General features: G+C 36.7%; 3 protein-coding genes across 10 annotated transcripts in view; 1 reads left to right on the plus strand and 2 right to left on the minus strand.

Annotated features, from left to right (window-relative positions):
• Positions 1-9469, minus strand: part of exd (PBX homeobox extradenticle) — a 62749-nt gene extending 53280 nt beyond the window's left edge. Inside the window, exon 1 of the mRNA XM_070110104.1 lies at positions 9465-9469. The gene's annotated coding sequence lies outside the window, so the exon portion shown is untranslated. The remainder of the gene's footprint in view (positions 1-9464) is intronic.
• On the plus strand, positions 323-2086 carry ND-42 (NADH dehydrogenase (ubiquinone) subunit ND-42). The gene is made up of 4 exons (XM_014234228.3): positions 323-441; positions 692-1415; positions 1476-1874; positions 1933-2086. Exons 2-4 carry the CDS (start codon positions 693-695, stop codon positions 2026-2028), a joined length of 1218 nt encoding a protein of 405 aa, XP_014089703.2. The 5' UTR covers positions 323-441; position 692; the 3' UTR covers positions 2029-2086.
• Positions 2631-27884, minus strand: part of LOC106617195 (uncharacterized) — a 42872-nt gene continuing 17618 nt past the window's right edge. For 5 of the 8 annotated variants that reach the window (XM_014234220.3, XM_036372569.2, XM_036372562.2 and 2 more), the window contains 4 exons: positions 11943-12019; positions 7530-7724; positions 7171-7467; positions 2631-7112 (listed from right to left, as the gene is read on the minus strand). In XM_014234220.3, the coding sequence (XP_014089695.3) occupies positions 3307-7112; positions 7171-7467; positions 7530-7590 (4164 nt within the window). In that variant the 5' untranslated portion in view covers positions 7591-7724; positions 11943-12019 and the 3' untranslated portion in view covers positions 2631-3306. Of the gene's footprint in view, positions 7113-7170; positions 7468-7529; positions 7725-11942; positions 12020-13357; positions 14095-14391; positions 14571-14708; positions 14729-27884 lie in introns of those variants that run through there. The other 3 variants (XM_036372575.2, XM_014234222.3, XM_014234219.3) reach the window with 3 other exon arrangements.

Below are 27884 nucleotides of genomic sequence, written 5' to 3' on the forward strand. Positions count from 1 at the left end.
GTATATCATAAAAGAGTTTCCGCCCTAAATATGCACAGGATTTGGGAAATTTCATTTCCGCGTCTGCGCACTAAAAATAATAACGATCCCGCCTTGCACATGAAATTCACCAAATTGGTTCAGTGGTATTAAAAGTGTTGGTGTTACTAACATCAAATCATCATCAATATGTCAATTACTGCCATTACAGGTAAATAAATAAATATGAAGGAATGAAAAAATTTATTATAACCGTCTTAAAACAATATCTCATCAGAAAATTTTACATTCTCTGATCTCATTATATACTTATATTCTAACATATTCCATTTTTCATCACTCTGTAAGCAACCAGTGCTGCCAATCTATTTCAGTGACAGTTCAGTTGACAAGAGCTCTCATATGGCCCTCCAATTTTTAGGGTAGAAAATAAATAGTCAAATTGTATTAAACAGTTTTAAGGTGAGAAAAACATGCATAATCGTTTTAATTACACTTTTATAAACATAAAAGTTTAAATATTGTATTTGCATATACTGCGGGTCAATATTGAACTCGTTTTAAATACTATTTTAATGTATCGGTTTCGTACGTTTTCGGTGCAGAGCTGTGATGTAATGAGTTAATTCCAATAGTCGTATTGTTCAAAATATATAGTGTACTTGCCATTGTATATATATTCAACTGATATTTAAAAGTTAATTATTTTCAGAATGGCCTCTGTTTTCCGTGTGGGCATTGTGCGCCTATGTGGCCGTAATGGTAGCCCTGCATTGCTGAATACGCAGTCAGCTTCTCCAATGGCCTTAACGCAAAAAGCTTCTATCATGGGTAAAGCTATGCGTGGTGGTCCACGGATACCAAAAGAACCCCCATACCCATATAAAGAAAAACGATACACTGTGCTGAACTCGTTTTTTGACAAAACATCAAAACGTATGGATGAGAACTCTAAAGTCATATGTGTTGAAGGACCGATCGGTGCAGGCAAAAGCAAGTTTGCCAAACAATTGGCAGATGAGTTGGAAATGTGTTATTTTCCGGCAGTGAACATGGATTTGATTTATATCAATTCCTATGGTTATGATATGCGCAAGTTAGACCCTCAATTACCTGAACTCTGTCGTTCTTATGATGTGTCTAACTTTTGCCGTGAACCCAATCATCCGTTGGCTGCACAGTTCCAAATTCGCATGTATATGTTGAGATATTCACAATATATAGATGCATTACAACATGTGCTTTCTACGGGGCAAGGTGTAGTTTTGGATCGAAGCTGCTATTCGGACTTTGTGTTCTTGGAAGCAATGCATAAGAACGGTTATATTTCGCGTGGTGCCCACTCGGTATATTATGAAATTCGCCAAAATACAATTGACGAGCTTCTAAAACCGCATTTGGTTATCTACTTGGACTGCCCTGTCGAAGCTGTTAAGGTAAATAAAGTTTGATAATCGGTAAAAACCATTTAATTTATCCCATTTGATAATTTACAGCAACGCATTAAAGCTCGTAATACTGATTACGAAGTTAATTCGAAGGTTTTCACTGATACCTACCTAAAGGACATTGAAACGTTTTATAAACAACATTTCCTTAAGGATATAAGTATCCATGCTGAAATCCTGGTTTACGATTGGACTGCTGGTGGTGAGACCGAAGTTGTGGTTGAAGATATTGAACGAATTGATTTCGGACAGTTCGAAGTTGATTACCACAATAAAAAAATGAAGGATTGGCGTTTCCCACTCGAAGCTGAGTGGTGTGAAGCCCGTATCAAGTACTGTAACGAAAAAAGCACTTTGATGAACTACTTTAATGTGCCACGTTATGACGTACCAGAACTGTTACGCGATGCGGACAGCAGCAAAATTTGGCGTGATGTGTGGTTCAACGTAAGATTTCTTCTATTTGATGTCCCCTTCAATTATTGACAAATTTTTTGTATTACAGGCACCCGGCATGAAATATCGTCCAGGTTACAATGAAGATATGGGAGATACTGGTTTATTTACCAAATCAACAATTGGCCTCAATCAACCATTTTAAGCTGTCTTCAATTGTTTGTTAGTAAAATTTGAATAAAAATAAATTAACGGAATGAAAAGCTGCATTAAGAATTGAAATGAAATAAAGTTATGTGAAATTAAAAGGTAAATAATTGCAAATAGCTAAAAACAATTTGCATGCAAATATAGAAGGGTATTTGTAAAGATTAATTTAAATTTTTCGTAATTTTAAGGATTAAGAACAAGAATAATTTAATCAACGATTTTTCAAACAAAGAAATTGGATTCTGGATAATTGTGCAAATATTTCGCAAAACAAGAAAAAACGTTAACTTCGGTTGCACCGTAGCTAAAATAGCCTTACATTATTGCCTTAGATACAGATTTAGATATTAGATTTTCATCTATATATACATATCTATCATCTATATATCAACAATCAACTATTATACATTAAACATTTAGCATTCAGAAAAATTATACGTATATTAACTACAAAAACAGCGAAGGAAACGAAAAACGGTAAGTTTATACTTACCTTTAACCTACATAATTCACAAATGCTTAGTTCCAAGAGCAATACATAATTTCAAACAACGTTTTTACCATGTGATAAAGGGGTTAAAAATAAAGACTTCCGCATTTGTATTTTTGGGGAGTTTATTATCAACATTGTAATATTCCATTTTTATACATATGGGTAAAACAAGTAAAATATAAATAAAACGCAGATATAAATGTCCATTCATACGTTAATTAGAATATAGATTATAATTTACAGAATATTTACGAACGTATGGGACATGTGGTAGGCCAGTTAACTAAACGAAAACCATCAAAACTGGCATTTCTTCGGTAGACAGACTGATGAAAAACATTTGGTTAGCGTTTTTGCTCAGTCACAAGGGACTTTGCTAATATACAGTAGGTGATTAGTTTTTATCATTCCAGTAAATATTACATTTCATATTTGTATATTTATATGTGTTTTATCCTATAATTGTTTGTGCATATATATAATGTAATTGCTTTAATTCTTTCATATTGTTTTTGGGTAGCCATTGGCCTTCCACCATTTGACACAACTACTGCTAAGTTGTGGTTGTTTAGACGAGCGCCTGGCTTTATCCCTATATCTTAAACTAGGCTAATAAAATTAGTTGACTTCGGCTTAAATCGTTTCCTATAGTCCTTATAAAATACATTATTTATAAAAACACATTTACAATAATATTTTACATGATTTCAGTCCAGCTCTTTGTGACTATTGTGTCCAACATGTGTTGTTATTAATATAAGATTTCTCCTTCGTGCTACTTCAAATACGATTTAGATCATCACGCTTAAAGCTGCGTATTGCCATTAATAGTTGATCTCTGGGATCTGTACTGCTGGACTCAGTTGCAGGACTACTATTGGGTGTTACACCTTTAGGAGGCGTTGGGGGTGGTGGTGGTACTGAGGACGTAGATTTTACGTCTGACTGAGTCTTTGTTGTCGTTGTGATGGTAGTTGCTGGATTTAAGCTCATTCTGTTTAAATAGATGCCGGTAGAGCTCTGAAGTTTAAGTTCTAATTTGGCACTTTGCACCGGTTTTTGGTGGATTTTTTTTGTTTCCGACGTTGTTGTTACTTTTGTCATACCTACGAAACCATTGTGAATCGTAGAAGAACAATTGAGGCTTGACCTTTGAGACTTGGCAGTTTGCTCCGGCATTTTTCTTTCGGTTTCTGCCTTTTCTTTTGGTAAAATATCGTTTGCGAGTATTTTCTCTTTCAACCCAGTTTTTCGCAGCGTGTTTTGACCAAATGGAGCTGCTGCAGCTTCAGACTGAATGAGGTGGGGCTTATTAGCCTCCAATTGGGTGATGGAGGTCGAACGGAGCAACCCTGGACCCACGTTATTTACTGCCGGTATACTAAATCGACTGGCGTTGCTGCGGGGCAAAGTCGATGTAAATGATGGTTTGGTGACTATTTCACTTTTATTATTTTCCAATTCCGAATTTCCGTTTAGCAGAACAGTTGTAGTGCTTGTCGATTTCCATTGGCCCTTAGTCGATGGCCTCTGCTGAGTGGTGTTATTTGTTGTTGTTGTATTGAAATCGACGTTTTCAATTGTCACATCGCGTAATGGTTTAACACTCATCGGTATATGATACTCTTTCTCGGGGATGCCCATACGTTCTGTGGGTGTTATGGGTTTAGGAGCGACAGGCGGCGGTGCATTCTCTCTTTCCGCCCAAAAGGCAGCCGCTGGCATTGAAACTCTATTATTTCGAATGTGAGATCGCGTGTTAATCTCGATTGCAGCTGTTGTAACGGCCGCGCTTTGATTGTCGGCATTCTTGCCGCCGAAAATGTAGTCACCTTCATTTTTTATGGATACTTGTACTTTAGGACGTTCGCTCCAAGTAGAAAAATTAATGCTTGGCGGTCCGGAATATCGATATACTTTAGGCACCTCTTTGTGTTTGGTGTGTTCTGCTGATGAAACTCTAGTTTCTTCTTCCCTTTGTGCATTAACTTTATTTTTTGGTGTCTCCGCTATTTTGACAAAATTCGTTTCCTGTACTTCTTTTGACTCGGTGCTCTCGAAATTAAAAGTGGCACAAGGCTGTGATGCTGTTATATACGTGTCTACTTTGTTTTGTGCATTAACTATATTCTTTGGTGCCTCCGCTACAACTTTTTCGTCTTGCTTTTTAAGTTCCTCAGCTACTTTGGTTTCTGCATCACTACTACTAGCCGAGCTATTTTTCCGTGAATTTAGAATCGTTTTGATAACTTCAGGACTTTGGAGGGATGGCGATTCACCAATACTAAGTTCACCGGATGATCGTCTACGACTGGAGCTAAATCCGTTTTGATCCACTTTTTCATACGTACCTTTTGTTGATGAGCTATCTAACTTTGCAATATTTTGTGGTCCAGCGATGCAAGTGAGCTTCTCTGAAAGGATTTGGTCTTGATTGGTTCCTTGCTCAAAGTTGGAATTCGGCTCACTATTTTCTAGTTTTAGTGCAGAAACTTCATTTGCGATTTCATTTTCTTTTTCTTGAATCTGTTGTGTGATTGTTGTGATACTGAAGTTGGATAATGTAGTTGGCTTAGCAGACTGTATCTTTGGTTCATCTTCTGGCTTTTTAATTAGGGTGTCCAAACGCTTTTTATGAATTATTTCAGAAAGTTCCTCCACAATTTCATTTAAAGGGGTTGTTGGGCTTGGCAAAGCTAAGCTCTCTTTTTTGAACTCCATGTCATGTGTGTTCGTTGATTTCTGATTTGAATTGCCAATAGTTTGAATAAAGGATCTCTCTGCTTGGGAAATTGATTTAAAATCTAACATTGGTCGTTCTTTAATTTTGGGGGTGATTGGTGTATCCGGAGGCTTCTCATTTACAAAACCATCTGCGAAACGTCCGTCAGCAAAATTAGGCGGAGGAGATATTGGAATTGAAAAGTTCCAAGACGCGCTATCCGAGAAATTAGGTGTTGCTTCTTGCGTTGCTGGTGCTGGTGTATTCTCTCCGCTTTCTGCCTGTTCCGCAGCCGCTAAAACGACGAAATCTTCCAGAGTTTGAGGTTCTGTTTGCGTTTTGACTACGGTTTTGCCTAGCTTGAAATTATACACTTTAATAATGTCGTCGTCATCTGAGCTTGACTCAAATGCCGATTTACCATCATTTACTGAACTTTCTGATGGCAAGCTATCGGGTATCGGAGACGGTACAGGCTCGCCAATACCTGAATCAGCTTGCTTCGACAAAGCGTCATCCTCATTCTCCAGAATTGACGCATTTTTAAGTGCCGCTATATGTGCATTCAAAAAGTTACCCGAGTCCATTTGCTTAGATTCCTCGTCGTGTTCTAAATCGGATGTATTTTTCAGTGCCCTGATGTGGACACCCAGATAACTATCGCTATCCTGTGGCTCAGCAGAGAGGGACCGTGGTTCCGGTGTTGGTGTGCGATTCAATATAATTTTGGAAACATTCGTTGTTGTAGGAGTGGAAACGTGGTTTTCCATAAATGTATCTTGGTCGTTTTGACACGCATTGGTCGTTACCCTTGGAAGGGGTTTAGGTACAGGAGGGGTTGTCTCATGCATTGCTGTTGCTGATTGTATTTCATTAGTGACGGGGTCAGAATCACGGGATTGTATATTCGCCATGTGCTGATTATTGCTGTTGGGATCTATATGTGTTTCAAGATTTGTGTCTGTCGAAAGAGGTTCGGGCGATATGGGCATTAGCGGACTTAAAGGTGTACCCGGGGTAGACGAAGAAATTGAATGGATTGAAACTGTATCCGAATCAGCATATGAGCTGCCTCTGTGAGGTGGTGCAGGCGCTGTTGTCTTTTTCTTAATTTGTATCATGCGTTTACGCGGTGATGGCTCTGGGAATTCGATAGGTTGTTGGACGGTTTCAGCACTACTTAAATTCTGTACACTGCCAGCACATAGATTTCGTGCATTTTTCTGTTTGACCTGTGATTGCTCCATTTCAATTTCCAAATCAGTGTAGCCATTTAAGCTAGACTCCAGTTTGTTATCAACGTGAAGACTGTTTATGTGTCCATTGGAATCAAAAGTGGTCACTTCGGGCGATGTGGAGAGGTTCGGCGTCGATACAAAGCGATTTTTATGCGACAGAGAACCTTCTAACACCTCTAATTTTGCAATATTGGAGTTCGTATCTTTTGCGGTCGCTTCGCCATTGGTCACGAGCACTGTCTTCTCTGGTATGGCAGTTTGGCTCGGTGGTCGAGGTGCAGCACGTTTCTTTCGTGGAGGAGCCGATATTACGGTTTGAGTTGTTGTTGTTGTGAGGGTTGCAGGTGGAGACACAGGAGTGCGAACACAATTCATGCCTGTTGAATCCATCGAATTAAGCGAATTGCTTGAGCTGTAGGGACTAGTCGTCTTCGTTGTGTGCTTTGAGTAGCGACTACTGAACTCTGATGAAGAGAGAGAGTCTCGTATGATTGCCGTTCGATGTAATTTTATAATTTCATCGGCATTAAAATTTTCATACGTTTCGGATTTGTTACATAATCGAATTTCCGAAAGGCCCACAGCACCAATAGTTAAATCGCAGCTGTATACTTGACTCGAATCAACTAAAATAATAAAGAAAAGTTGTATAAAGTGTGTACAATAACAATAAGAATTTGGTACCTGGATTTCTGAATTCATATTTTGTTGCATCCAGTAGTTTGTTTTCGCATACTAACTCTAATAGTTTACTTAGTGGCACTCGTGCGCCTAAGCGAGCAACGTACAGCTGATCCTTCGGCAGAAGTACGGTGATGCGGAAGGTCTGTTCAAAAGGCGCATTACTAGTGGCTGCCGGCAAAGGCGTGATGCGATTGTATTCCAATTGACTAGTTTCGTTGATGTTCGTGGACGAGACGGACAAACTATTAAGGGTTGTGCTAGATTTCGACAGCTTGCCGTTAGGTGTTGCCTTTTCGGCTATAAAGAAATTTAGATTACCATACATAAAGTTTCGGAAGGAGGCAAACTATAACACTCACCCTTGTTCCTCTTCCCCAACCACCGATTGAGTGTGGAGAAACCATGTTTCATGTTGCTCATAATTTATGTCTAAAACATGCGCACACGATAAAGGCGGTAGAATTAAGACACTTAAAACTTGTTACTAATGTGCGCTTATTCAATTTGGGCACTTGGCCATAATATCATGTATTTCCAACCTTGGTTGCTGCTGCCTAAAATAATAATAACAAAATAAACAGAATTTATAAGCGGACGTAAAGAAAACGTTATCGTATTGATAATAGCTAGCGTATTGATAATATACAAGTATAAAGATTATGAGATCAAAAGCTTTAATAAACTGATGTAGAGAATATTATATTTATATTTTAGTATAATGATTTGATGACAAAATTCTTGCATGTGCTAAACCCGCTATTCCCTCGTATATCTACTGTAGCTCAAGACTAATTTCCATTTCGCCAATATTTGAATTAATAATGAAAAATGTTTTTTTTTTTGCAATTTGGGCCCAAGAAGAATTTGCGTCAAACGTCTTCATCTTATCTGTTTGTAGACCAGATAAGCGCTAGAATGCGCCCCATTAGCTTCAACAGTTAGAAATATTTTTTAATTGTTTTCTTCTTGCCGCTGACGTAATAAAATTCAAATAAAGCTGAAGTATTCGTTATCTTGCACTCTATAGACGCTTCATTATAGCATAGTTGTACGAATTTCTTGGTTTAAGCGAGAACTTTATCATGCATTTTAAACAGAGTTAAAAGGACTTATTGCTTATTATGGTTAAGCTCGTATGAATTAATGAAATTTGTTCGCAATCCTTGTTTTGTTGCATACATATGCGCACTTGAGCTCTATGTAGATATTGTACATGATTCGTCCTACCCACATGGAGATTAATGGTAGAGAGCTGTGAATTGTCAGCACTTCAGCAACAGCAACCGCGCTTTGGCAGCTGATTGTGATTAAACACGGCATATAGTAATTAATCAAAGTATTGATATTTAAGGAATCTGCGTCCTTGGTTTAATTGAGTTTATGGCACCAGCTTGGATAAAGTGGCTGGTGCTGCGATAATTAATTATAATTTGATAGTGATCGATCGATAAAGCAATGTGCTTGCCAAGTGTATATTAAAAATTAACTGAATGCGCCTATATAATATATTCCCTGTTCAAATATATACCTAAACATCATAAAACAATTATATACGCTCGTCAGTCCAACGCGCTAACAATAATCAAAAACAGCATACTAATTGCAGTGTATTGGCAGTGAAAATGACGCTCAAGTACGAGTAATTATTTTTGCTTTGCTCATGTACTTCAAACTGACAAATCGAAATACAATTGAATGCAAGTAAAATTTCCAGCACTGGTTTAACAGCCAAGTAGCTGCATCTCCAAGCACGTCAAGTGTAGCTGACATGCGCTTAATTGCTAGGTGCTGAATAAAATGCTTACGTCTCGCCATTAAACTTAGAAGATGATACAATACGAGCTGAAGCGTAATACGACGGCAACTATTATGGGCTGCTACGAATCGAAGTCCCCGCGTTTGCACCTAGTGCTTTATACAGTTGTTGTCTCTACTATTTTTGCTCGTTGTTGTGTTCGATTACTTTGAATGCCAAACGGATCAGCGCAGGCGAAAGAAAGGGGTTGGAAAAATTCACAACATTGACATTCAGTGCGTGTGCGCTTTTAACAGAAAGACAATTAAATTTAAAAATTACATACCATATGCTATGTGCAATTGTGTATTGCGGACGAGTTGTGTTCATGAACACGTTGGTGTCGCCGAGTATACGCGCACGTATCAGTGGAATGTTTGTGGTTTATTTTTATATATTTAATGTGATTGTGAGTTATTGAAATATAAGTATACATAGGCTTCATAGCTTATAATTTTGTCACTTTAAAATTACACATAATCTGGCGCTGAAGCCAAGCATTTAAAAAACAACATAACTTAGGTGAGCCCCACATTCGTCTACGGCCAAACGAGAATTACTCATACGCTCTGTCAACATCGTTTCATTTATTTTCTCGAAGTAAATTATTGACGGCGATTAAGTCATATTTACATACATAAACAATTAGTAATTAATTTAAGTGAAATGAGTTGTGATTTAAACATGTGTTTATTCCGCGAATGACCGCATAGGTGGGGAATTTCATCGGTTAGCAAGTGCCATCACCTGTTGCTGCGCTGCGCTGTGTAATTACATTTGTTGAAGTTAGCAAAATTTTTCTAAATATGCAAATTGTATGAATTAAAATGTAAAACTTTATTATTATACTTCAAGCAGCGATTTTTCCATTATTTTAAATATTTATGTTAATGATTTCTTGGCAAATGTTATCATTTAACTGGAAATGGTCTTTTTATTACTCTTTACAAATACTTTTATTCAGCTGAACAGAACGAAGCAAATCCGAAGTAAGTCCATAACAATGAGAAGCGTGCGATCGTAATTGGCAGCAGTAGACAGTAATACAAGTAATGAAGTATAGAAAAAGCGATAAAATAGCACACGTCGTGTTTTTCTCCCCTGCCTGTAGCCACGTGTTACCTACTATAATAAAAAAATATATGTATAATATAGCTAAAACTTTGTTCAGTGTGGTGTTTTGTTGATTCGTTCTTGATAGTTAGGCGCACTGCTAGCAACACAATGTCGAATGGTGGAAAGATAGTAGTTAAATATACATACATGCATATGCATGTATAGTCAAGAACTACATAAACACAATTCGTGTAGACTTTAAATTGAAAAAATCGTTTTCGCAAACTACAGCTTTGAATTTCGTTTGTGAATAAGTAGTATATAAAATGAAGGTCGACTTAGCATTAAAAATTCGCTCAACACGACCAAACGGATTTATTATTAGCGGCTTACTTTCTTCAAACAATCTCCGAAGAATCTATATGTGTACTAATTTCACTGCTATATTTCTAATTCAACTTTGAATAAACAGAAATACTAAATAGAAAACTGGTTTATTGCTTGCGGAAACTAGAATATAATTTATAGGTATTCAAATAGATATGTATGTTGCAGATATTTGCGGTACAAAGTAAAAAATTAATCTTATTACTTTCAGACCAAATGAATTCCTTTCTGATTAGGCCTCTTCATTTCTTAATCTAAATCAATATTTTGCAATCATTTTAACGACTCTCGAAGTATTTTCTTACATATCTAACCTGTTTAGCAGGCATTATATAGAACTGCACTATGTACTGTTGAAATTATGGTTAACAGGAAGAATTATAAAAAAAATTAATGACGATTAGTTAATGCGCATAAAGTTATAAGCGCGATTGTGGGGAGCTCAAAACGTTATAATTGAGCAATAATAAAAGTGTGCAAGTGTGTGTAAGCGAAACGCCAATAAACTCTATAGTGATTTAAGAATTAAATAATGTGGGTGCATATGTATGCATATGCTTTTGCCATATTATTTTAATAAGGATCTAGCGTATCACTTGATATCAAAATACATAACGGTATGTGTCCACTTACAGTTGTTTGTTTATTTCATATTAAACAAGGGACGTGTCACGTTCCATTCACTTAAATGGCTCACATTGAAATTCTTGACTCCAATTCACTTAATAGTAAAGTGGAACACTACCAATAATCGATTAATGGAAAATAGAATGTCCAAATACATATGCATATATACATACGTGTATAGTATATGTGAATAAATTCTGACGAAAGAACAATACTTGTGCTAGTAACCATATTTAAAATTACAATTACGACCATGCCATAACAATAGTAAAGTGTGCGGTTAGCCACAGTAAACAAACATAAGCACACCCGCCAATTGTAATAAGCCATAGTAATAATAATCACTACAATAAAAGAGGCACGCATACTCAGTTGGCCCATATGAGGATTTTGGCGGCACTGAACCCAAAAAAGTGTGTGTTTCACCATTTATCGTTTACATTGTTATTTGCACGTTGTTATTGCTTCATTAGTACAATCATATATCCATGCATACACTCGTACATATGTACATATGTACCGTATATGAATATTTGAACGTGAACATGGCTTAAAATGAAGCTACGTCGCGTCGCGTTGCGCTGGCAGTGACTTGCTGCTGCTGGATGTCTGTGATCAAGTCAGCAGACATGCTGATGATGACTGAGTGCCGAATGATATGCAAACCGGCAAGTCATTGAACTCTGGCCCTCTTTTGTTGCGTTAATTCTTTGGTGCTGCCGAAGATGGTGCGCCGGTCCGTTGGCAGTGAATATTTGTGTTAATCATTTTAATTACTTGTGTTTGCACTACTTATATCACACACACACTTACTTACTAGTGGAGGCATAAATAGCAGTATTTATTTTTAAGTTTCTTTTGTATCCATGCAAACTTTCAACAATTAAACTAGTAAATTTTCACATACCTTTGGCGCCTTTTCTGGACGGTGTTGACTATTTATATTGATTTGTAGCTAATTTGTGTTTTCATCTAGTGTTTTTCCTGTAAGCAAAAGAAATACCAATAAAGTAACAGTTTAACTTATTTCTATTTATTCCAATGATATTTCTTGACGATCAAGAATCAAGAAATAATACGAGCAACTAACTAAAATTCCATTGTTTAAATTGATTATAATCAACATATAATTATCTGGAATTCCTTAATGTTTTAATCATTTGTTGTTTTTTCTTTTGTTTTATGTGTCGTTATTTCAATTATCGATATCTCTAAGTGGACCCAACATATAGATAATAAAGTGCACTTGATATTTATTTTATAATAGTAAAGACAATAAAATGAAGTACTGGAAATTTGTATGTTTTTTCATATGCTTGTACATATGTATGCATGTACATAGTATTGATGCCATATATTGATAAAACTGGAGGTTTTCAATTATTATATCAAGAAGGTAATTAACACTGTGATATTAGTTATTATTACAATGTGTTAGCAAAAACGTTCTCAAAGTAGAAATAACGAAATCAGTAAGAACGTGAGAAATTGTATGCTTTTAAAATATGGTATTTTGCCGCTAACATATATGTACATATATCGAAAACCTGATTTACTAGTTCGCCACAAAAGAAATTGTCAAGGAAAATTTTCAAGTTCTATTGGAGTGTGGATAGTAAGGCACTTACTAAGTAGGCAATTACAAATGATCTAAATATATAAACACTTAAGTCATTGAGAGTGTCAGATTTTTCCATATATTGTAAGTAAATATTTAGTTAACGGTACTTAGTAGGGCTCCTGAGCAGTGATCCCCTTCTTCAGGCGAATGTATTTACAACTGGCTCAATGATTCGAGGCGTTTTTACACAAACAGATCTGTATTTTGATTTAATAAAAAGGGGGTACTTATAGCAAATGTGTAGAAACCCATGATATTTATTTAGGTTTTCAACAAATGTTACATGTTTGTAATACATTTTCTGATCTAAGCTCAAGACTTTTCATCATGTAGTTAAGGTTCAAGCAAAATTGGCTGTTCAGCAAAATCACATGATTGTTTAAAGAATACCCGATTTCTCATTTTTTTTTGTGTATATAATATCATGATTACATATTAATGAAGAAGTTATTGCTTAAAAATTTTTAGATGCAAAAGACATCTTATAAAATATTGGTTATTTTTTATAGTCACTCAACTGTATGCAAATATAAGCATATGTATATACTCGTATATATAGTATATGGTATATATGTGTATGTGTATGTATGTTATGTAGATTTATTTTGTTGAACTGATTTTATGAAGAATTGCGTAATTTTTCTGTGAGTACGTGATATTTTCTACCGCTCGCAATCAATAGTGCTCTTCATGGCTCTCACCTTTAATTTAGTGTTTTATTTGACATCCATCCAGTTCTACTGCTTCTTCGACCAATTATCTATTCTGATACCGTTAGTTTTTCCTAATGCAACTTTCAGTTATTATTTTATTTTTGCATACCAGAATGATTATCACTTAAAAATTTGAATTTATTACACTAAGCCAGCAACTGAAATTTTGATTTTTATTTTTATGGCCCTGACATTCACTTTAATCAGCTCTTTACGATAAAGTTTTCCATGCAATGTTCTAATTGTATATAATTAAAAAGACCGCGACGAAAAATGTCGTTGATTTCGGTTGAAAATTCCGCAAACGACTGACTAAGCGATAAAAGTTTTACTAAATTCTGCCGCTAACTTCAGTCTCAAGGTATAGGCTCGCGTCAGCGACAACTTCAGCGTCATCCATTCGTTGCGATAACAGTCGCTCTTCAGTTGGCACACATGACTACATATAAAAGCACATGTTTACCAACCCTTGAATTGGAAAGGAAAGCCAGGGCGGGCGGGCGACGTGTTTACTACCGCCTGCTATACCTGGCGACCTGATAACACGAAACTCTCACAGGTACCATTCGGTAGCGTCGCCAGCGCAGTGGCGCTTGGCGCCAGCTGTATTGTACCGTTGTTGAGTAAAGGCCCACACTTTACCAACCTCACCACTATTCGCACTTATTTATTTGCGCTCAAATTATGTGTTGTTTTTTTTGAAGCGCCCAAATTTGTACACATTGCGGAGTGATTAGCGGCTGCTTTATACCTATTTGTATGGGACGACCTCAGTATATTTGTTAATATACAAATATATTTTTTCAAATGTTCTACAAGTATATACATACGTACATATGTATATATATGCTCACTTGTATCGCTTGTTTAACTTGTAATTATTATATGCTCGTTGATGCTTAATTGTTTTATCAGTGAAACTGTTTTTGTTTTGCGACAGGAATGTTAATTTTATCTTATCACATAGCACTGGCGCGATATGCGCAGCAAGATCACTCCGACTAACCACTCTACCCACAAACCTTTGGTTACATAGGATCCAATAACTACTTATATGTTGAAGTACTGGTAAAAAGTTGGCGCGTGCTTGATCAAAACTTCTTTCGTGGTTTTGTCCGTTTATGCTGGACTTTATCTGATTATAGCGAGAGTTAGTTAGTTGCCGTTAGATATTGTGAGGGCGCATTGTATACGTTCTTCATATGTTACCATTTTAACCCGCACAGCATGGAAATATGAGTGAATTTGGAAAAGCGAATGCTATGGCACATAGAGGAAATAATTTAGTGCTGCCGGATGTGAGAAATGTTGAGCTTGTGTGAAAATGATAAATACTCACGAAACGTGTTTAACGTAATGTGCTGTTTGACAACAATTTCGGATACTTCGCTTTCACAACTACTTCAGACAGAAGTTAAAACAGTACTGTAGTCATTGCTTTATTTAATTTACTTGACTATTAAATGTGTTTAGTTGGCGCTGCTCAAGAACTGTCGACGCAACTATTGTTAAAGTCAAATATTTTATGCAATATTACGTAGGCATATAAATATATGCGCGTATGTCTGTTATGCGAGTGCGTAGTAAGTGATTTTTAAATTGATGAATAAACATTTTTAAGTGGGCTGTAATGCTCACTTAAACCATTCCCATGTCGGAAAAGGAGCGTTCTGTTACCATTTTTGGGAAGCGCAAGGTGTCGTTCTTTATGAAATTCTTTGCTTTTAAAGCGATTGCGTTTTCATTATACTCTTGCTTACATACGAAGCAGCGTTTATCTGAGGAAGCTCCACCCTTGTTTGAGAGCTGTTTTACTAGGCAGCCGCAAGAGGCGACCGCGGCACCTGTCCGCCATCACTCTTTGGATGGCGGCGCTGATGAGCTCATCAATGAGACAATACAGGCGCTTTTGCACAACGAAGCCATGCCGCGCCTGTATTGCCTACTAATGGAAGTTAAAGACGGTGAACAGTTGCTGCACGGGCTGCACGCATGACAAAGCGCACGTTTCAATGTGGATTTATATAGTTGCTGGGTTACAGCGTGGGTGAAGTGCTGCATAAATGACTAACTTAATAGAGGGATGAAGTGTGTCAAACGTCTTGTCTATATCGGTCAATGGCTACAATACCGTTAGTTATAGCAATCGATTAGGTGAATGTTTAGGTAATTATTGTTGGTCAGTTTTAAAAGGTGCGCATTTGTGAAATGCGACCGAAAGGCAAATTGGCAATTAACATTTATCGATAAGTAAACGTGCAAATGTACAAAAGGCAAGGCTGAAGAACCCAGAAACCGATAAGAAAAATCCGTTCGATTTAGTTACACGGCCAGAAGGCCGTGGTTATGTTGATGGGGTTTTCTTAACGTACAAATGTGATTACTTATGTTTGTATACTTGAAATATCCATAAATAATTCTTTCTTTACACTCTACTCCCAGAGAACAGAATACGTGTTTTTATGGTTCCCCGACTTGTCTTACAGAATTCGTAATGGTTTAGGTACCAGTTGCCGAATTTAGTGCTGATTAATCAATTCTTTGTGGAATATAATTGGTGCAAGAATAGTATAGCAGTAGTTCGGTAGTCATTGGTGCTGTTATGTTTGAAAGTAAAGTCGTTTGTAAAATAAATACCATTTCAATTTCTTATCACTTCAACCAGATCGCAATAATTTTCATGGTTTGTTTTTTTCAAGTTTACTTGTTTTCTGTCTCTCTTGCAAATTTTTTTAAGGTTTCCTTTGTTTTTGCCCGCTGCTTTTCGTAGTCAAGTCTGAACCGAAAACTAGCTCCCCGGCTGCAACTTATGGGTGCGCCATAGCCGCGGCAGCAACGGCAGCCACAACCTTAACTTTGGCAATGTGATTTCTTTGTGGGCCAATAGCAAGTACGGCATTCATATATGTACCTATATATGTATGCATTGTCGCTTTAGTTTTTTTTTATTACAGAAATAGAAATTAGCTTCATGATGCACTGATTCTCACACCACACTGTGGTACCGAATGTAAAAATCACGATATGAAATTGAAAGAAAAGTGAAATGCGTGACAACGAAGCGATGGAGCATAAAACCGCAAAGAAATTTCATTCATTGAGATTATAGAGTAGTGAGCATACAAGTAGTACAAGTAGTTTCTGAAGTGAAATTGAACCAAATCAGCCGCTGGTGCAAAAGCACTATAGGTAGCTCCTAAGCGCGCAAAAGTCACCATACACCACTGCTACTTGGATGCTGAGCTTTACTTTTCCGCTGTGTTGATATTTTGCGCGCTTTGGCACACTAGCATTCGCTGGCCTCAATTTACAGTAGTAACATAGCGGTAGAGTGGCTAGTATAGATAGAAGACGACTGATGAACGGCTGAGCAAAGAGTATGGTAAAAAGTAAAGAAAAAGTAGCGCGAACTCGTCCAGTGCTCTCATACATTTCCAAGATTTGCAGTGCACTTGGTGGCATTGTGGGTATTGGGACAAAAAGTGAAGCGCGGATTTATAACAAGAATCCTTATGACACACAAACGCTTTTCGGAAACTTAAAAAAAATAATTTTTAAGTCCATAAAATGTTGTGACGTGCGTTGAAGATACATACAACTGATAAAGACACGATTGACCTTCTCCAGCAGAGACATACTTTCATGGCTAACCACCGCGATCGTGCCCTAATTCACAGTATGGCACATGTTTTTGTTCCCTGCTGCATTTGATAGTGGCTGTTGTTGCAGACATTAGTGCTACTTTCCATTTAGTTCCTTATTCGTTGCTTTTCCCCTTACCGCTTTATCGACCACTGATGTCGGTGATTAAGGGCAACTCAAGGCAACGTGCAGCAAAGAATGAGATGCCAGCAAAAAGAGCAGGCAACTTAATTTCCTTGTAGCAACAGCTTTTACATCGATACTAATGCGAGCGAAGGTAAAAAGTAAAGCCGAAAAGTCTCAACTTTCCAACACTTGCCAATGTTCTCTTTTTGTTATAAATCTTGTTGTGGCGCATTTTGTAATGATGATTCACAACAAATAGCGATCGCCACTCTATAGATGTATGTAAACACACACACATACTGCGCATACGTATGTACATATGCACTTAACTTCGACACACTTTCAAGAGTTAATGGAATGCCAAAATACAGATGGAGCTTCAGCGAGAGAAAAAGGTTTATCAGATAATATATATCACCGCTCTCGCTGGTAGTTTTTGTTTCTTATATCATACATATGTATGTAAATATAAATATTTCAAATATGTATGCGAAAAATCTCTAAGTGGGGCAATTGTATAAAAGCAAATAAAATTACTAAATGCACTCCCACAATGCATAAAGAAGAGAGCCGGCGATTAAATGACTGACATACAATGCACAGGAGCTGTCAGTTTCATTTTAAATTTGTCTGTCATTCGCCACTTGTCCGTCCGTTTTGTCACTTACACTATTTATATGCGGATGTGTGATCATAAAAACTCGTCTAATAACAGCTTGAACTCATTGACTGTGCGAATAGTCAATTAGTTGCAATTGCTTTTACTCGCAGCCACAATGAATTACATACAATGTCGTAATATCACATATAAGCAAATATTTGCCAGTGGATCTAAATTTGGTATCATATGCTACGGCATAAAATGATTTTTCTCGTTACATAGCCTACAAATATTCAGCATTTTTACATTCTCTGTGTCTCCATCTCATCCTTTCCTTTCCAAATTCTCTGTGTCTCCATCTCATCCTTTCCTTTCCAAATTCTCCGTGATAGGAAGTGGCCTTTCTCTTTAAGCATCTTCACTTACATAGCCTTCGTTACATAGCCTACAAATATTCAGCATTTTTACATTCTCTGTGTCTCCATCTCATCCTTTCCTTTCCAAATTCTCCGTGATAGGAAGTGGCCTTTCTCTTTAAGCATCTTCACTAATTATATTAGGTGAGGTTGTAAAATACTTTTACTTTGTAGTAGTGTCGCAAGGTAAGGGGAAATGGGCTTCACAGTTATTTCCAGTTTGTACTTTCCATTATTCCTTTAATTTATTGCGTATTTAAGGCTTTATGTATCTTCAGACACTAATTAATTGTAATTTAATATGTTTGTAGGCCTCTTTTTTTAACTTATTTGGTTACCTAACGAAACAACTTGTTCTTTCTAAATAATAATAAAAAATAACTGAACTTAGAAAATGTCATTTCAGCGATTGCAGCCGTCGAATTGTCGAATAGTGTCATCAGCATCGTGTTTTAAAAAGTAAAATGACTTCCAAACCAGGTTACTCAAAACAGCTTGAAATCTAAACAACTTGTGTCAGTCACTCGTAAAATAGTTAAGCAAGTACTTTTAATTTTGTAATTTTCATGTGTCGCAAGCTATTTCTTGACAGAAAAGTCATACATATGTACATAAATAGATGTTTATTTGATCTGTGTTTGTGTGTGTGTTCAAGCTTTGTTTGGTGATCTATGCTGCAAAGTCTCTCAACTCACACTGACGTTTGGAATGCGGCACGAATCAGTGGCGCAAATAGTCGACTATTATTTGTTGGATTTCGTTTTCCTTGAGCAAGTGGCAGTGTTGCATATTGAAAATATTTTCGGCTTTATATCCGTGAACTGTGCTGTTCATTATGTAAAATTATATAAATATTTTTTTTTTTCAAAATTAGATTCTTAAGCACTCTGCTTCTTCGCTTGCAACCAACTAGCAGTTTCAGATGCTCTATCCATCTGATGTACAGTTTTGATTTACTGATTGCAACATGCGTACATGACTGCTTAATTGCCTATATCTACGGAAGCGAGCTTCCGCTCGCACAAGTTCGCACATTTCTTAATAGATAAGAGCTTACTAAAAATTCTTGCAAGCATCAGCGTTCTAAATATTATAATGTAGGCTTCATTTAGAGGTTTTAACTATTATTTCTACTCGTATATTTATTTCGAAAACCAAATAATTAAAATTAATATTTTTCTTTTGATTCTACAGGAGCCCTAAAGTTGAAATAGTCGGCGTAATATTTTGAGGTGTTTAGTGTATAATGACCGGAATCTAATTTTCGCTCAGCATCCAACTTGAACTCTGTTTTTTGTAAATACAAATATTTTCTACATATAAGACAAATTTGAAAAACCAGCAACGTTTTTCCTATTCGTTGTTAATGGTCTTGTAGCAAGCGGTCAGTTTCGCGTTTTACGAATTTGAATTTGAAGCTGAATTATGAAACTTCCTGACTTTCCTTAAGCAACCGACAAACACTTCAGTGGGTATCTTGCAATTGTGGAAGGGTGTTGCAGGCGCATTTATTCATATCTATAATGTAAATGTACATAAGTATGTGTTTACGTAATTGTTTAATTTTTTCTCTCGGTGTTTATCATGTGTACTTGCGCGGTACGTGCCACATGCAACACTTAAATGGCATAAGAAACACGTTTGTTTTGTAAACATGACCAGTAAACTCACGTATGCACATACTTGTAAATATGGCTGTATGTACACGTATATAAATTTTGTGCAATAAAACAAAGCACACATACATATACGAGTACACAAACATTCCTAAAGCAGGCTTATCGCCAGTAACATGGCTATAAAAATACTCATTAACCGAGTAGTAAAACCAATAATAATAATTATTATAAAGACGGCAACACAATACTATATGGACACAAGTCCACTTCATACCTATATGTGTTTACTTATCTTTGTAAATACACATATGTATTCGTATATGTATTTTTGTACATATGTGTGTGGGCAATGACAATAATGTAGGTAAAAGTAAACGTAACGAAGAAAACTGAAAGCGAAAAAGGCCAACAAGGCAACGGTGTATCAAATAAAAGTGGCGATTCTCTTGTTTAACAATCTTTGAGGTATTATTCGCGAACGGTCTAAGATAGGCGCATTCCTTCGACTTTAGATATGCATAAGAGTAGAGAGTGTGCTTGCGTTTGCTTGTGTATGATTATTGGCACTCGCTAATGGTTGTGGAGTCAAACCAAGAGACAAGACCGGTTGGCGTTTGGCTGCCTGACAGATGCAGATGCTTGGACACATGAACAAACAGTTACAACGACAAGTTCATAATCGCTTAAGTGGCGATAAAGTAGACAGTGAAACAGGTCGACAGATGAATAGGCCGCGAAACACAGGGCGAATCGATGTTTCACACGTAAATTTTGATTGTTTGAGTTGTGTAATATGACATTTAGCGCCACTCGGCAGCGCCTAACAATACTAGTCAAACGTTTTTCTATTAGTCTTAACATTTTTCCATAATTCATAATTTCCAATTAAATTGCAATGCGCAACAAAATAATAGGCTTTGTAGAAGTCTGATTAATTTGCTTACGTCGCCTTACTGCACGCGGAACTAAATCCTTTTTGAGCGAAACTCCCATCGCTAACAGATCCACTACTGAAAACCTACGCATGTTAGTATGTGCGCATGCAAATGCTTCGAACAAGAACAAGCAGCCACTAGAGCAGCTAAGCGTGAACGTCAACGTCGACGACAGCCCGCATTTATTGGAATTGTTATTGTTACTCGCTTTTAACAGCATTAAGCCCCACATGCAGTGCGGCCGGCATGTTGTCAGTCATTTAGCCACGTTGTGGCACACAATGCGCATGCGCCACTGTGACTTTAAATTCAATTGCGATCCGAGTTAATATTACTAGTGTGTAACAGTAACCGCAGGCGTGTCAAACACACACACAGGCACATGAAGCTACACGCGCACAAATACTTGAATAAAATACAATGTGGAGCATTGAACTCTAGAATAATGCTGATTGCAACCGTTAAGTGGCGACGTACGGTTTGGCTGTGCGCCGCCGCCGCAATTTGCGGTTCACCTTGCGCCAAAGCGCCCGATTTAGGTTTATACATGCACTCGGTGAACATAAATTTAGAAATATGTCATAAAACTTTACACTCAATTGTACGTACAGGCGTGCAGATAATAAACATGCCAGTCGATTTATTTAAGAAAAATGCAAGCTTTTCTTACATATACATATACATACATATGATTGCTTACAAAACTGAAAAAAATGGTTTATGTATGCTTTTCATTGAATCAGCTGATGACACTGAGTAGCCCTGGACCCAAATGTTATCACATACATAGCACCTCACAAGCCGCATTTCATTGGGTTTCAAACCTTCAAATCCATTATTATTTCAAAAATTCCCTAAGTTTAGATTTATGTATAAACATACATATGCACATAAATATGGCGGTCTGCAAGTGGCGATAAGTATTCCAAATTGTTTAAAGAATAAGGGAATTAAGCTTAGGAATAAGTAGCCTATAGCCCTTAGCCGCAGTAGCAAGTATCAAGTAAACAAAATGATTTCGATATGCAACTGTGCGACGCCGGAGGTAAGTCTTCAAGATATTAAGACTATTTTTACCATACTAAATCTACTACGAATTGCGCTGCGTTTTTAATTTTAAACAATCGATAGCTCAAACTGCGATCTTAATCTATCGGCAGTGGTGCATCAGTTACTTTCTAACTCACATGTCTATATTTACTTGTGTTTAAAGTAAACCCTGAAAAGGGCGTATAAAGTTTGCCACGAAGTTGGTAGCACCCAAAAGGAAACGTTGGAGACGCTATAAAATGTATATATAAATTATCGGCAGCTGAGTTGATTTAGACATGTCCGTCTGTCTGTCCGTTCGTTTGTCTGTATATACGCGAACTAGTCTCTGAATTTTTGAGATATCGATCTGAAATTTTGTCCACATTCTTTCTTTCCAAGTAGCTGCTAATTTGTTGGAACGACCGATATCGGACCACTATAGCATATAACTGCCATACAAATTGAACGAACGGAATCAAGTGCTTGTATGAAAAACTTTTTAATTTGACCAGATATCTTCAGGAAATTTGGGATTTATTTACTTGGGACTCTTATGTTTTTTATTGTAGCACACGCCCTATTTAAAAAATTTTTGAAAAATTAAAAACTATATTCTGATGTCAGATGATTTATGTCTCTTATCGATATCTTCGACATTTAGTAGCTCATTAGTCATACGAAACTGAATTTTATTAAAATGCTTTAAAATGTCCGCAAGCCTTATGCTGAAATAGTTCGACTTAGTTTGAAAACTGGATATGCAGATGCGTTTATAAATTAAACTCAAATTTGATTAGCTCTCGACTCAGCTTTCCGTAGATTTATATCAAACATGACAGTGGCTCGTCTTAATTATTACAGTATTGGACGGTATCCACATACGCGGACGGTCGCCGTTGCTGCTATTCGACAATGTTGTTGCTGCAATTTATAACGTTGTTAATTGATTGGCGCTGCTACGCACACACAAACATAAATACAAATTAATTCCAATTGGCTTTTGCATGATTTTTTATATTTTAGTTATTTGTTTATTATAGTTTACCGCTGTTGTTGCAACGGCAATTAAGTTGCACACATAGATAACAAAATAACGGCACTACATCTGCAAATACCTATTTTATTGATTGTTTCGCCAACGGCGTTGTTGGCAATGTTAGTTTTTGTGTTGGCGTTGAAGCCGGCAGTCATTGCTGTAACTATCAATTTTTGATTGCTAAGAGTCTGCACAAAACGGCATTGGCGGCCTTTGCAGCTGCTTGGCTTTTGAGAGCTTCGCTATTTCATTGGTCTCGCAGGTGTTTATTGCTAATGTGACACGTTGACACAGTTGTCACGCATTTTTGCTGTTATGTTGTAATCTCTGAAAACAATTTTCAATTTTGATGTGCCGTTATTTTCGCTATGACTAAAAAAAAATTCAGTCAAGCACTGAAATAATGTGATCTCCGATTCTTACCTTTTTCGAAGCCTTGTTCTGTATTTGTTATATCTTGCTGTTGCAACGCATTAGCTGTTATGGCGGCATGAAATTTCGCATCAGCAATCACATGCAAGACGGACCAAAGTAGCACAACTAAGCTAAACGCGCTGCAAACCCGTCACAACAACACTACAATGGATGTGTATAAACGCCAGCAACAATAACACGCGGAAACGTTGTGATTATCTTTTGAAAAAGTCACGGTTAGACATTTATTTTGTTGCAAGAATTTCGCCTGAAGGTTGCAGCAATGCCGCTGAACTTGCAGCAGCAACCAGCAAAAAGAGCAGTAGACCTATGCAGCATAGCAATAAATGGCAATCGTGGTACGCTGTGTACAACAGTGCTTGTTGCATGCCACCGCTAGTATATTGGTTGTTTTCTTGTTTTAGCATTAAGTAATTTTTCAATAGCGGTATTTGTTGTCGGTTGCGATCGTTTGCAATGTCAGCACGTTCGTTGCCGCATGAGTTGCACCCAACGAGAGCAAATTCAGTTACTTCAGACACAGTTTGTCATGGCAAAAGTGCAGTAACTGCGCAAAAAACATGGCAACCAGCAGAAGTGCTTGTACTATATAAAATAAACGTTATAAAATACGAGCCTTTTTGCTGTTATTGCTTTTAGCTGCTGCTGGTTGCTAATGATGAGTGCAGAAAGTTAGGAGCAGCGGCTATGTAACGTACATATCGCTTGGTCTGGGGGTTCATTGGTACGACTTCATATCCCTCGGCGACAGTTATAAATTTGTGATACATATGTATGTATATATGTATATATGTTTCTAGACTAATTTTTACTGTTTTTTGTTAATTCTTTGTCATTGATAAAATTGTTAAAAAATTACCGATCTTGATAAATTAATTGTAGTGTGTTATTAAAGGAACTCAAATAATATTTTTTATTTGACAAGCTAACGAGAAATATGAAAAATTATGTAATATAGCGTAAAAGTTAAAAAAACCACGCAACGATGCGTTGTAGGTTCGTAGCCTTAGTAAGCAAGCTTTGGATTAGCGCATAATTAATTTTTAAACGTCCATCATATATTAACTGATGCTGTTGCTTGTTGTCTATTTGCGGTCAACAACTATTGACCCGCGTACATACTTAGCAGCAGCGCAGCATTTCAATCATGTCTACCGCTAACTTCTTCACTTGGTGCGTTGTGCTTTTGTGACGCGTAGTTGCCGCCATTCGCCTGCTGCTGCTGTATACAACATAGAAAATAAAGAAAAACTGTTTTTGTTCAAGCTGCAACAACCCGGCGATTAGAGGTGATGAACGGCAGTGTCAACGACTCCAGCTGCATGTTGTTTACCGTTTTCGCTTTCTGGACGTTTGCGACAAAATTGATGCCACATCGATGCCAAAATAACCTGACTCAACTGACAAAGTAAAAGTTTTGAAGTTTGTATTTATATTTTTAAGTTATTTCAATTATCTGCAATTTACTTTTTATATGATTTCCACACTTTTTCATGCCAGTTATTTATGGTTGGTCATTTGGATTTTGTTGATGCTTTTAAAATGCATTTTAATTAAATATTGTAATATTATGGCACAGTGCATAGACTGCATCCCTTTTTGCTACCGTAGCTAATAGGTGAAATCGAAATTTTTAACAACTCCGTACATTAAATTACATACATACATATGTATGTACATTCGTTGTTAAATGTTAATGTTGTTAATAAAAAATGTTGAATTGCTGCTTTATAATATCAAATGTTAAGCTGCTAGTGTTGGCTGATTGGATCTAACATTATATATAATTATATTTTTCAAACATATCTTTAAATTATATAATTGCAATTTTGTAAACGGAATAAACCACTTTCCTTTGCAGATGTGTTATGTGTATATATATTCTATAGTTTTTCTATGATATTTTTCCCAAGTCATTCAACATTGGTTGTGTATGTCCAATAATTGTTGACATCCTTGGCGTGACGCGCAACAACAACGAAAAATTGCAAATATTATAAATTTCACTTTTACTTTTTAAATACACTCGTGTGTACATATGTGTGACTGTGCAATATACATGCACGCATACACATAAAGATAATAATCTGGTATAGCTAGCATTTGTTTTTGTTGTTCTCCAAATAAATTGTCATCATTTTGGATGCTGCAAGTGTTGCAAATGCCAAGCTGACGTTTCGTGTTTTTGCTAAGTTGGGTGAGGACTCGGGCGTTGATTGCCAATAAATTGGTGGAATTGCAAGTTTTGCAACACCACGTTTGAATAGCAATCATTTAACGACTTCTACATAACACAACATATACACATATGCATATGTATATGTACACCTGTGTGCTCCTGCATGTGTGCGCCAGTGCGCATGAGCATTGCTACGCTTGCGGATTTCAAGCTTCCACTGGTTGCAGTACGCGTAAAAATTGCAAAGACTGAAAGTTGCACACTCCGTTTGCCACTTGCCACTCGCCACATTCCTGTTGCCGTATGCCACTTGTCTACTTGTTACGACCAACGCCGTCAACAACTACCCACACACACACGAATGTCGCATTTGTTGCTCGCTAGGTGCAACTGCCAACGTGCGAAAGTTGTTGTTAGCTGAATGATGCAACGAGTCACACACATAGGCATACTTAGCTATTTGTACATCGTCACAAGTGGCGCTGTGCTTTTGCTGCTGGCTGCTTTTTATGCGCCTTTGTGGAGTGCTGTGAACTGCCAGGCGCGCACATACGTACTTATATATATATGTACATATGTATGTGTTGCCTGCATGGCGTGGCATTCAACAGCGCAGCTATGCGATGATTAGAAATTTCGCAAGTGAAAAAGTGGCAACTTTCACATGCGTGCTTGGTTTAGTTTGTTCAGCATCGTTTTTATTGCTATTTTTGTATTATTATTTTTAAAATGTTGCTAGTTTGTTGCGTTTGTTTTTCGAATAGTGAAGTACAAACTGCAAAGTGTTTAGTGATTTTTTGCGAACGCTTAACAGCTAGCACAGTTTGAGAAGGAAGCGGCGCGCTCACATTGATTGAGCCAGCGATAAACTTGTCAACTGCAGTGTGGCAAAAACCGCAACAGTTACAAATGTCACAATAAAGGCGCTGATAATGTTGATTTAGTGCAACACAACAGCACAGCTATTCGAAATATTTCGGTACTATTTTAGTGAGTGGCATGCACAGCATATATGGGTTTCCATAAAAAAATGCGTTCAAGTTGGAAAAGTGACGGACGACAATTGCATGTAAATGCTATTTCATTTGTTACTTCGTAGCAGAGCCAAAATGGGTTGTAGCAACAACACACAACTAGTGTGCATTTTGTTTTATGTATGAGCTTCACTTTTTAGTTGCTTCACAAATTGCACTAGGCTGCGTTCTGACATATAAAAAATATATAAATGTTTTTGCATCAATAAAATGGCTTTTTTTAATTTTTACAAAAAATACTTTTTTATAAAAATAAGAAGAGTAATATATATAAATTATATATTATATAAATAATATTATAATTTTTTGTGTTTACAAAGCGGTTGATTAAGCTTACTTCCTTTTATTTAAAATTACAAACAAATACTTGAAATATTCTGCGGATTAACTTGTTGAAATCAGTGCTCAAATCCATATGTTCAAATGTGCACATAGAGCTGCTTTTAATTAGTTAATTTTTATTATTCTAATTCCTTTTTTGAAGCGTGATTTTGCCACTTTACTTGTTAATTTATTATGCTTAGTCTGTTTGTTGATCATTGGTCGGCAGCTTTGAAATCAGTCCAGTGAAGCGAAAGCCCACAAGCGAATTGCTGTTAACTGCTTTGGAATTTCACATATACGCTTAACAAAATAAAACGAATTTAATTTCATATACAAACTGATTTTAAGTAAAGTGAAACGATATCGCTTTGCCTGCCCGCAAACCAGTAGCAAATACTAATAATATGAAGCAACAAAAACATGACGCAGTTTTTTGCTTGATATCAATAAAAAATACTTAGTCAGCATAGAAGGTGCTAAAACAAAAACAAAAAAAAAAAACACAACACACAAATGATGACAATAAAATGTGTGAATTTTCGACCTTGAAATGAGGTCGTCTTACAGTCGACTTTAGCACTTATAAACTGACAAATGTACATAAACATACACTGTGACACATTTGAAGCCATGTATTATTTACACTGTCTATATATACATAAAGTTATATAAAAGCTAACAACAAAAATATTATGAAAACAAACAAAATTACTGCCGCCGTCAGCAAATAACAATGAAGCGTAGCGTAGAATCAAAATAGCAGAAAACCTGTTTTCTTTTTAAACACGCTGATACTAAATGAAAAAAGTCAAGAATTTATGAAAAAAACAACAAATTACATATGACACGATAAGCAGATTAAATACATGGTATTAAGTCTACACACGCACCTACTGGTTATGACGTACGTCTTTCCATAACTTCACATTTTATTAAAAAAAATTTGGAAAAATACATTAATATATAATATACAGAGCACATACGGCACCCTTGGCGCATAACTACTCGGCGTTGAGAGCTTGTCACAGCATGTGGCGCGCCTGAAAAGGTGCCTTTGCGCTTCTATTTCGCTGCTCATTTCGGTGCCTACATTTGCTGTTGTACTTCCTGGTGGCTGGCCCCTTTCTTCGATTATG

This window comes from Bactrocera oleae, chromosome 5 (assembly GCF_042242935.1).
Source record: "Bactrocera oleae isolate idBacOlea1 chromosome 5, idBacOlea1, whole genome shotgun sequence".
NCBI classification, from domain to species: Eukaryota; Metazoa; Arthropoda; class Insecta; order Diptera; family Tephritidae; genus Bactrocera; species Bactrocera oleae.

Bases quoted from the DNA above. Each gene is read 5' to 3' on its own strand.
- ND-42 (XM_014234228.3), top strand. From the start codon at position 693: ATGGCCTCTGTTTTCCGTGTGGGCATTGTGCGCCTATGTGGCCGTAAT. The intron at 1,416-1,475 runs GTAAATAAAGTT...GATAATTTACAG, and splicing joins GCCCTGTCGAAGCTGTTAAG to CAACGCATTAAAGCTCGTAA. The intron at 1,875-1,932 runs GTAAGATTTCTT...TTTGTATTACAG, and splicing joins GGCGTGATGTGTGGTTCAAC to GCACCCGGCATGAAATATCG.